The sequence below is a fragment of the Carya illinoinensis genome, chromosome 16, assembly GCF_018687715.1.
Source record: "Carya illinoinensis cultivar Pawnee chromosome 16, C.illinoinensisPawnee_v1, whole genome shotgun sequence".
Taxonomy (NCBI): domain Eukaryota; kingdom Viridiplantae; phylum Streptophyta; class Magnoliopsida; order Fagales; family Juglandaceae; genus Carya; species Carya illinoinensis.
Genome location: NC_056767.1, coordinates 3,976,777 through 3,988,841, shown reverse-complemented (window position 1 = coordinate 3,988,841; position 12,065 = coordinate 3,976,777). Strand labels below are relative to the sequence as shown.

Sequence of the window (12,065 nt, the reverse complement as noted above, 5' to 3'; positions counted from 1 at the left end):
CTTGATGTCTTACACACAACCTGGGATTAACTCCTCACAAACATGTCCATGCTATATAGCCTGTAGGTCCCAGCGCTCTCTAATGAGCCCAAAGTAAATTATTAATAATAAACTTTAGAGGGAAGCCTCAAGAGATAGCCTTGAGGTATTGACCTTAAGGCTTAAGCAGTATTGAAGAATCTCTTGATGTTTAAACCTCACATGGTCTTCTTTACATATATATTTGTTATTGATACTTCAAACTTTCTACTCCCTAGAGGCTCTCAAATACCTACTGCCACACCCTTTAAGCCTTAGAATTTGAATATTCTCATCAAGATGAAGCTCGGATATGGCACATGATTCTCGTATCAATGTCCATAAACACCAAGGGGAATAAGAAAAATGTTGTTTTTGATCTTAGATTTTGTGATCTCGATTATATTGATGATATTATAATTTAAATAATGAATAATTGAAGTCTTTTAAAATATATTATATGAAAGATTGGAGAGTTTACACTAGCATTTTGCATTTACCTGGAGGGTGGCTATCTAGGGAGAAGCCATCTATTTCGGGAACCAAACGTATCAATTTTGGGGGTCCTGGGCCGAGATATAAGTATATAACCATAGTCTATACTATATTCGGATATTATATATATATATATATAAATTAGGACATATATATGATAATGTAGATATATAAAGTGGACCCCAACATCCACCAAACCAGTGAAACCACGGCTGAAAATAGCCCAACATTTTCTTTGTGACATTTCTACAAACAGGTTGCCTTCAATGTCCAAAATCACAAACAAAAAAAATACTGAAAATGCAAAACGGTTCCTCAATACATAATCATTTCACAGAATCACAACGTCGTTCACCATTCACAGAAAAATTCCATACATCAAATAATCCGTTTAAATAAAATTCGGAATACACAATTTATCTCATGATAATTCCTATATTTACCTTACTAAAAAAACTGCTCGGATTCGGCAATCACGCAGTGCGGCGACGGCTAATCGGTGGGGGCCTGCGGCGTGAGAGGTCTGTGGAGGCAGCAGTGCTTCTGTGAATGGTCTGAGAGGCAAGAAATGTGAGTCATGTGACAGTGAGAGTCGAGACCGGTCCTGTCCGTGAGACTTGAGAGCACTCGGCGTGAGAGTTACGAAAAACGGCGTCGTTCCCTTTTAAATGGAACGACGCCGTTCCAGTTTTTAAAAAAAAATTATGCAGCTTCAAAACGATGTCGTTTTGCAGCTGCATAATTTTTTTTTAAAAACTCGGAATTCGGTATTCGGAATCGGAACCAACCCGGGCACCGATTCCGATTCTGACTTCCGAGTCGGAATCGGAATATTCCGATTCCGATTCCGAGTTTCGAATATTCCGACTCCGCTAGTGTCGGAATCGGAGCGGAAATCGGTCGGAATCGGAAGTCTCGGAATTTTGAACACCCCTAAAAGAGACCAATGATGGCATTTTACACCACGAGATAAAGCTTCAGTCTCTATTACACAGTGAGGATTAGAGACTATAAAACAAGTATATTATAGTGAATTCACCTTCCCAAACGATCCTTGGACGTAAGTCCAGTGCCGAATCATGTAAATATATATATGTCTCTCTCTCTCTCTCTCTCTCTCTCTCTCTCTCTCTCTCTCTCTCTCTCTCTCTCTCTCTCTCTCTCTCTCTTTTTTATTTTTCCTAAACTTATTTTTCGTTCAATACCGCCATAGATGTACTCACCGACGCCGTACAGAAGTATAGCCGCACTGAACTACTGCTAGGGGCTCCAAACCACACTGATCAAGGTCCAAATTACCATAGCGGGTTGGGAATTACTCTTTATCTCATTCCCGCTTAATAATACGTAGTAGAAGAAGTCATAATAATAATAGAGTTTTGCTACCAAGAAGCTCCTCTATTTTGCACACCTTGCACACATGGTGACGTGACATTATTTTATTTTTTTTAAAAAAACAAGAGACAAACAAATTGGCATAGGAAGGCAGGAAAGTTCATTTCTCGCATAGGAAGTTCTCTCGGACAGAAGGAAATAAATTGATTTTGAAAAATTGCTTGTGTGTCTATCCAATTATGGTTGCCCAAGAGAAGCATTAGCAATTTAGAAAGTTTACTCTCTCTCTCTCTCTCTCTCTCTCTGCGCACCCCCCCTTGCCTGCAAGCCCCCTCCCTCCTACGGGATTCAACAGTCGGTCAGGATTGCAAAAACCGACCGGAATGAAGTTGGGACTTGTCCAGTCCCAAAATGTGTGGACCAATTGACATTCGGTCCGGTCCCGGGTTCTACAAATTTTGAACCGGACCTGACCAAATTGACCAAACTCTATATATATTTTTTAAAATATTTTTAATAATTTAATATATTATTTTTATTAATAATTATATAATTTAATGATATAATTTTTATCTAATATATTATTACTGACCATATGAATTTTTTTTATGAGTTAGTTACATAATCTACATTAATAATTTACTTAATTTTAATTTAATAATTTAAATAAAATTTTTATTAATTTATTTGAAAAAAAAAAGAATAAATAATAATTAAATATGAAAGCTATCCATTATCCCTCCACCATCGTCCACTCCCTAAGGGCCTAAAGTTGGGGAAAAGTCAATTACCTGGATCATTTCCAGTGTACATTTATTTTCTTTTTCTTCTGATTGCATCATGAATAAGATGCAGTACTGGGTACAATAGTGGCCTTAATTATTTTAGGCTTTCTTTCCATCTCAACTGGCATTTTAGGCTATATTGTAGTCTTATATGGATCTTGAAGTAGATCCATTTGAATCCATTAAAAGCAACTAAACAAAGATTACACGACTTTAAACAGGGACCCGCATTATATTTATTATAGAAAGTGATATTAAATATAAGAATTTATTAAATGTATTATTTATTTTTATGAACTAGAATCTCAAAGAGATACATTACTTTAGTAGTAAGAGTGTATTATTTCAAAATAAATGGCATGAGTTCAAACAACCATGAATATACTTTGATGCTTTAATTTTAACAATGTTATGGACTAGCCCAAGCGGTGCATATGAGTTAAGCCCAAAAAGGCACAATGTTTGGGATGAAAAAGTACTACATGCTCCCACATGCATGGGCTGAAAAGACATGGGCCAAAAAGACACCATGCATGGGCTAAACAAATACAATGTTTGGCGTGGGCTGGATTCGGCTCATGTGAAAATCCACTTGGATGGATGGAATGCTTCAAAATAAATTTAATTAAAATGATTGAATAAGTGTGTTTCAAACTAATGACCTCCCTTAAAGAAGGGAAGGATGTCCAATCACTTGGTTTTTAAATAATACAACATAACCTTTAAACTATAACTGACTTGTGACTTTTCACATGGTGTCTCTATAAATAGAAGATGAGACCTACGAGTTTATTCATTCTTTTCTTTTATTTTTTCAGTCGTTTACATAATTTTGTAGAGAAAATTTGAAAGATAATAAAATCCACCAAGCTAACGATTGGATTTATTTTGCTTCTTCCATATTTTCAGTCGTTTACACAATTTTGTAGAAAAATTTTGAAAGATAATAAAATCCACCAAGCTAACGATTGGATTTATGCAAAATGTCAAGAAATTAGTCCCGGTCTAATTTAATTTATATATTTTAAAAGAAAATTTATATTTATAAATTGGTGTATATAACATATCTAGTAATATATTTATATGACATAATTTCATTTAAAAGAAAAACTTTAAAATTTGAATATTATAATTTTTTTTTTTTTTGAGATGGGGTTTTTAAATTCAGATTTTTTATTAGGAGAATAGGGTCATATGACATTAGTCAATTAGGCTCTTGGCTTGAATAATCTAAATTAAATATTATTATTTAATTGATATATATGCACTTCACGCCAATCTAAAAAAAATGACTCATTTTAAAATATATTATATTTTATTTATTTTCTATCTACGGAGAATATCTTACCCATCATTTATATTCTTGATTTCATTTTAATGCAATCTTAAAACTTTTTGTTTTTTTTTTTTTTTAATATTGATTACTTTGCAAGAGATAAAATCATAAAAGGGCACAAGACAATCTCAATCACGTGTAAACTTCATTAACGGTGTCAGAAGGAGGTGGGGTCGGTCCGACACCTGTAGCTTCGTTAAAAACTAAAGTCATATGTTCTGACACCACCACCGATCGCGCAGGTCTAATCCCTTTTAAGCCTTTTTTAAAGCTTCAAGGCTACGAAGGAGCGAGCGGCAAACAAGCTATAGCTTTGTGTTTGTTTGTATACGAAAGAAAATGTTTTTTATTTTTCTCTTCTCGTTCTATCTCTCCATTTTTAACCTTATTCATATGGAAAATTCTGTTCGTAACCATCCCCACGCAACCTTCACACACCAATCTAACATAACAAGTTATAAGTTAGTCTTAACTTTTTAAATAAAACGGTACGGTTTAAGGAATCAGTAAATAAGCGGTAAGCGAAATTTTTGAATTCATTAATATCAAAACTTAACGAAAAATAAACATCTTCTTCCTTCCCCTTCTCTCCTCCCTTCCCCTTCCTCTCCCCCTCCCGCACACACCCTTCCCTTTCTCCTTCTCGTTCTCCTCCCTTCTCCTTCTCCTTCCCCTTCCCTTTAATATATTTTCTTTAGATTTTTCTTCTCCTTCATCCATTCCAACACCCTTCACCTTCTTCTTCATCCATTCCGCACTATTCTCCCAAATCCCCTTCAGGAAAACCCTAACTCATCATATTTTGTCCATGCTCTGAGAGTTTTCGTTGTCCAGAAGCCCCATTGGATGATAGCTTTGCTTGCTGCATCCGAACCCAGCGCTAGATTTCATGCATTTCGTAAGTTGTTGATTTCATGGTCCATAAAGTTTAAGTTTTTTTTTTTGGCAGTTTCTGTGAGACCCATCTGTTCAGAATAATTTGTCTATGTCATTTTGAATTCTAGCGTATCTATTGTGTGATCGTATATTATAATTTCTGCATTACAATTAAAATTAAAATCACGCATATTAGCTGCATTACAATAATTTCTGCATTACAATTATTTCTGATCGTATTTGAGATATAATGATGCCTGAAGAAAGAAAGGAAAGAAAGAGCTGATAGACTAATATGAGCTAAGCTACTGGAATCTTTGAAGTGGCTAGCTATTAAAGTTTAAAAAATCCCCTGATTATTTTTTTCTTTCCTGAAGTTTGTATGTTCTATATTTGTCTGTGAGTGTGTGGCAACTTTTTTAATTGCACTGAATAATTAATCTTCCCATGTGTCGTTTTTCCAGCCCAAAGGACTGGAAACTCAAGCTCATGTCCTTCTCTCTCTTTCTCACGCACTGACATATATATGCACTAATTTTCTAATGGTAATATGTGGTGTGTTGAGAGTGAGGAAAGGATACTTAAAAAGACCAATATCAGTACGTAGCTAGGTTGATATATAATTTGACGAATGAGCAAAAAGAAATCTTCGTGTATTTGAAGAGGTTTGTGTTGTTTCTTGGAGAGAGCAAATCATGCAAAGGTACGCCAATTTCGTCAATTGATAAGCTCCTTCCACTATTAACATTTCTAATTAAATTGAGGCGACTTGTTATTTATTATAAGTTCCTAGTATAGGTAGCTCTCAAATATTTCTCCGCATTCGAGCCATCATGTTTTCAGTAGCAGCAAAAAAAAATATATATTAATTGGTATATACTGATCATCTATATATAGACGCTTTCTGATGATCTAAATTCTTAGACAAAATATATATATATATATATATATATATATGTATGCATGTGGATCGATGCATGCATATGCAAACTAATTTGCTATGTCTCTTTCATTAAAGTACATCCATATATATGCATTAGTTCATGATCATATAGTCACATTATTAGTTGGACACACACGTGAACTCAAAAGGGGATTAGATTGAGGTGTAATATCGATAAGAATCAGGTATATTGTAGTACTAGTACTACTACTTGTATTATCAGAGATCAGCTAGCTAGTACTCATTATATGTATGTATGTATGTATTTACATTTACAAATATTATATATATATATATATATATATCTTTGACGTGAATAGTTAATAATGTTGTCCCAAAATCTTGTCCATTAACATGACCAGAGACGTCTTCTCTGAAGCAAGCAAGCAATTAATATCGTCTTAATTTGTCACACTTCCTACATTGAGATTTTTTTAGTATGTTTTTTGCTCATATTTTTGCTGCCCATTAAGCTGCAACTTATAACTGTATATATACTCACTTACATGAATGTGGATAATTTTTGTTGATCTCTCATGAATGCTTTTCTCCATCAAATCAGCTAGCTCCCAGCTGCAGCTAGTTATATGTAGTTAACGCAACGCATAAGATTTGAAGATCATCATATGCTTTTGTGCTTTTGGGATCCATTGTTATTATGGAGCTACTAATTAAAGACGTACGGGGTGTATTTAAAAATATTTTACTAGAAAATAAACGAGTCACTCATGACTCATTGGGGTGTATCATGTGTTGACTCGTTTCACATGCAGGCCCTGGGGTAGTTTATGCTTCAAATTTGTAGCATTCATAGTTCATACAAATATATATACACAATGTTGCAAATAAATCTGTTTAAAAATCACACTTCTAGCCCACAATATTATAAATGGTAATTAATGGAATTCGTGGAATTTCATTAATATAATGGTAAGAAAATAAACTGACCCAAGTAATCAAGTCAGCTCTTTTATTATTGGCACATGTATATCATATCAAAATACAGTGACATAATTTTACATATGTCCACACAGCGGACCTCATAAAGCCAAGGCCCACTCATTGTGTTTGCTTTTAGTTGATAGGATGTCAACATCAACTTCTTCATCTTCTCTTGTTAACCGTACTTTGGTGAACAACCCAATATACACTTGTGGCCAACCCGCTTCACTTAGAACTTCAAATACGATGACAAATCCGGGACGATCATTCTTTGGGTGTCCAAAGTATAATAAACAGGTGGAAAGTTTTATGGAAAGTTTGTTTATTTTACAAAGCATGTGGTTTGTTTCTTTGATTTACATACTTAATTTTTTGGTTTTATCAGGGATTACCACATTGCAACTACTTCAAATGGGCAGATATCAGTGAGGAAATAGAAATAGAACGCATGAAGATCGAAATTCAGCGGTTAAGAAATGAGCAAGAGTTTCGAAGAAGAGAGGAAGAGATTTTGAAGAGGGAGTTGGAAGTCCACAATGATCGACTGGATATTCAAAAGCAACAAGCAGACATCCGACATGAACGCACACTTCTTCGTATCTATTGTGTGATTTTAATTTTAATTTTATTGTACTTCGTACGATCACAATGAATACCCACTGATCAAGGCAGCTTGATATATTGTTAATGTAGTTGGACAAAAGCTCAAAACTCTTGTATATATTAGATCCATGTGTATGTAGTCACCATAGTGACCTTAGTATGTTGTAACCTTCTGTATGTAGCTGGTAACTGGATTTTGTAACTCGAGTTACAGATTAGCTGTCCAGATTTGTTGTATTGTGGTTTATTGATATATAGCAGTGTTCGAAAGATTTGAAGAGACTGATCTGCCTTGTTCTTGCTGCATGTTTTTCAGACAGTGGTTTATTATCTTGTTGTATTGTTGTATTATGTGCTTAAACATCTATTAGGTGTTGAAAATCGTAGGTATATTTCAGACAATGGTGTGGGTGATTGAGAACTTGGCAAGTTCCCAATGGTAATATGAATTTGAGAACTGAGGTGTTAACAAGATAATTTGAAATAAATATTTGAGCTTAATGATTTGAAGGCTGCATCACTACCCACACCTTACACTGGAACTGTTGTGAGGTCACTCGGCCCCATTTTCCAACTGAAGCAAAGCTCCAGGACGTAATCAATACATGTCTATTTCAGGCAATGGGACCATGAACAAAAACTACTAAACCGAGATATGTACGTATATACACAAAAACAGAGCATTCAAGGCCCGATGCATCTTCATAAACTGGAATTTCAAATCAATCTCCTTGGTTGACCAAATTTCTGCATGGGGAAGTTGATAAATTCAGAATATTTATGATACCAACTCCTGCAAAAATAAGAACAACCGTGCATTATTCATATTACCAAAAAATTGTATGTCAAATAATATCTAAAACTGACAAATTCGGGATACATTAACATATCCCGTGAATCTTAATCTAACAAGAAAAGAATCCACCATGTGACATAAATTCAAGAAATCAAATATCCAACCTTTAGTAAGCAAGAAAATAAATATCCAACCTTCAATAGGCAAGCAAAGCATAAAAAACCATGGTGAAAATGCTATTCAAAAACCAATTCCTGCAAAAACCAAACAGCCATTCATACTTATCTAACTTAACTTCAGTCAAGGCTTAAAACATAACTGGATTCCATCTAGAATGATTAATATATTCCTTGTAAAGTAAGCTAACAAAATACTAAGGTATTATCCATAAATTCAAGCATATAAATATCCCACCTTTAGTAAGCAATCAAAGCATAAAACTGCATTGTTTAAATGCAACAAAATGCATGGTGAAAATGCCACACAAACCAGGCCAACCCACCCCTTCCACGCCATATCCAAGTCTGAAACAGACCCACAAAAAAAACCAACACTACAACAAAATATTCTGACCACTTTTCACCAACTATAGTAGTCCTTATAACCATAGCTGTGTCCCATCCAACGGTTCCAGTTGGATTCCATCTACCCCAATATGTACCTGTGAACCATTAAATAATGGTTAAAAAAATATCCACATGTAACTATATAAGGCACTTTAAAGAGAGTGACCAAGTTAAAAAAGTTACACTTTCTTGAGTCTCACTCATTGCAAAACCAAACTGGGTTCCACCATATTCCAACACCTCTGTAGTATTTTTTGGTTGCTAATAATAGATACAAACAAGTAGATTAATTTAAAGAAATACATCAATAAATCAACTGAGTCATAACAATAGAAAAGGAAAAAAACTAGATTACTTTAGAGCGCCACCTTACACTCTAAAAATGCATGAGGCTATAAATATCTAAAAATGTATGATACCTGAATGTGAATACTCTCTTCAGTCCCAATATCTACATGTCCAAATAAATTTCTGCATGTTTCTCCTCCATGCGGCTATAAATCATTAAAAATAAGTTAAGTATAACAAACAATTGACCAACATAGATAAAACTGAAATTATCATAATGGAGTATTGAGTCGACCTGTTTACGTTTTCTCTGTTGAGTAGCCTTCTTCGTTGTCGGTCTGACCCGCTCAATCATTGATTTCTTCCTGAGAAATGGTGGTCTGCCTTTCCCTCTCACTGGAAGGGGACTCAGTACTTTTTTTGAACTCCCCTCTATAGTGGTATTGACAGTTGTAACTGCAACGTTGGAAGAAGTTTGAAAGGGCAACTTGTTGGTGAGGTAGCCGAGGTTCATTTCATGTAACTTATGTATCATATCCTCGACATTCTTATCAGATGACGTTGCATTTGTGGCAACCTCGTAGCATACCTTCATGATACGTGAATATCTACTCACTTCTGGCCTTGCATCAACTGAGTCATAAGAACTTCGAATAAGAGTGTATGTCCTTTTAATGTCCTTTCTCCATCGATCTAATATGTATTTTTCTGGCACTTTTTTCACTTTGTTAACTCTCATAATAGCCAATACATGTCTACACAATATCCCTCTCATTTCGAACAGTGCGCATGAACACTTCACATCACATTCAGCCTCATTGAAGTACACCCTTTGGGTCACCTCTTTGATGAAATCATCAATAGCAACTTCATCTTCTACATGATACGTTGCGATTACATCATCTTTTCGATGTAGAGTTGGAAGAACACCAAACATCCCGATTATCTCTTTTTGAACTTCTCGAAATTTAGCATTAGTGTATATGTTCTGAAATATCTTTTCAAGTGGAGATTGAGACGACGGGAATTGTGACGTGGAATGAATGGAAGTCCGCCCCATTTTCATTTTCAATCTTCTTTCGCAATGCATTATCAAATTGATCGACAAACTCTTTTAAGTTTGTCCTCGAATGTACGTAGCCATCAAAGAAAGCATTCATGCTCTCGCTTCGTTGTGTTGTACTTATCCTAGCCCAAAATATTTCTTTCAAGAATACTGGTACCCAAAACGAACGCTCATCATATAAACTATGCAACCAAGCATTTTCTTGCAAATTGTACGTGGTAATTAACACATTCCAACAATTTTCAAACTCCCCTATGGTTTGAGAGTCATACACACACTTCATTAAACTAGTTTTCAACCCAGTTTTGTATGCATGATGGGAACCAAGTTTCTCAGGTACTTTTTTTAGAATATGCCACAAACAATATCTGTGTCGTGTATTGGGAAAGACGAGAGCAATTGCATTCTTCATAGCTCTATCTTGATCTGTGATAATGGCCTTTGGAGCTTCCCCATCCATACAGTTTAGCCAAGTCTGAAACAGCCATGCAAATGTTTCCGTATCCTCGTTAGAAATCAATCCTGCCCCCAGAAGGATTGATTGACCATGGTGGTTTACACCAACAAACGGTGTAAACGGCATTCCATACCTATTTGTCAGGTATGTGGTGTCAAATGTCACAACATCACCAAAATATTTATAGGCTGCCCTGCTCCGTGCATCTGCCCAGAAGACATTCTTCAACCTTCCATCATCATCGTGGTCGATGTCTGAAAAGAATCCATCATTTTTGTACTGTATCCTAGCAAAATACTGACGAAGGGCTTCAGCGCCACCTTTCCCAAGTCGAAAGTGGCGTGCCTTATCAATATAATTTCTGCAATCTTTCTCACTGAAAGGCAAGTTCTCAAACTCACCCGCTTCTTGCACAAGTGCTGCAAAACTCTTGTTTAGTCTAATGCCAGCTTGATCATTTGTATCTAATACTGTCTTAACAGACTCGCTCACTTCTCTATTACAGCGAAAGAATCTCGACTTCTGTGGACTTAGGCCGTGATTGTGGGAATTGTTAACACTCAACAACTTGAACACTCCATCCATGAACGTAGCATTTATCTTTACCTTACAGTCAGTCTTTGACGTCGGACGTGGCCTCGCAACATTTGTCGTACGGTTCCGTGCCTTCCCACCACGAGAACAACAAAGCGTGATATATCTGAGGCTCCCATCCTCAAACCTATGACTCCTTTGAGTCATTATCCCAAAACCGCATTGTTTCCCATAACCTTTATAATATGCCACTAACTCGTCTTGAGATTTGAAGACCATCCCCACCTTCGGCTCCTCAATGATATCGGCCCCCTCATTATGCACTGTATTTTCTATCTCCGCCTCATTGTTATCTTCGGATTCAGAGGATGTAGAGAAGATTTCAACCTCCCTCGAGTTAGGTGTGGGCTCTTGAATTTCTTCAACACAGCTGGAGCTTCCAGATGGAATACCAATCAAAGAGGGGGGAGCTGATGACTGAAATTTTGGCATAAGATTTTCCTACAGTTTATAACAATAAAAACCAATATTTAAATCGATATAAACATTTTTATAAATACACACCCTACAAAAAAAATTAATTCATTACCTGACAAGTCCATGACGATGGGTTGGCATTAGGACAAGGTAAGAAAGGTGGTAACAGAGCATGTGGCATTGGTGCATGGCCCCCATGCATATAACTTGAGAAATCTGGATAAAATGATATTGGTATCACCTAACATATAGATCAATAATGAAAATTAAGTAAAGATGTAGTAATAAATATAGACATTAGTGTCAAATTAATATTTACAGTACCTGGGTTGTTGGATTGATAGATGCATTTGTGGTAGGAGGTGTTGACAAATATGTATAAAATGGTCTTGGTATCACCTAAGATGTCAACAACCATGTCATGATAATGAGTAAAAAAACTGAAAGAGGTGAGAAACTCCACATACCTGAGTTGATGGATTAATTAATGGATTAGTGGCAAGAGGCGTTATAGGAGATGCATGCTCTTTCCCTTTCCCTTTCTCCAT

The 12,065-nt window shown here is 35.7% G+C and overlaps 2 protein-coding genes across 2 annotated transcripts; both read right to left on the bottom strand.

The window, feature by feature from the left end:
- Nucleotides 1-8,727: 8,727 nt before the first annotated feature.
- Nucleotides 8,728-9,920, bottom strand: LOC122298714 (protein FAR-RED IMPAIRED RESPONSE 1-like). Its single transcript, XM_043108583.1, has 4 exons — nt 9,279-9,920; nt 9,115-9,189; nt 8,879-8,956; nt 8,728-8,790 (listed from the first exon to the last, which is right to left on the bottom strand). The coding sequence occupies exons 1-4, from the start codon at nt 9,918-9,920 to the stop codon at nt 8,728-8,730; spliced, it is 858 nt and encodes a 285-aa protein (XP_042964517.1).
- A 64-nt stretch (nt 9,921-9,984) lies between these two features.
- LOC122298713 (protein FAR1-RELATED SEQUENCE 5-like) lies at nt 9,985-12,065 on the bottom strand. The gene is made up of 4 exons (XM_043108582.1): nt 11,985-12,065; nt 11,842-11,916; nt 11,630-11,758; nt 9,985-11,541 (listed from the first exon to the last, which is right to left on the bottom strand). Exons 1-4 carry the CDS (start codon nt 12,063-12,065, stop codon nt 9,985-9,987), a joined length of 1,842 nt encoding a protein of 613 aa, XP_042964516.1.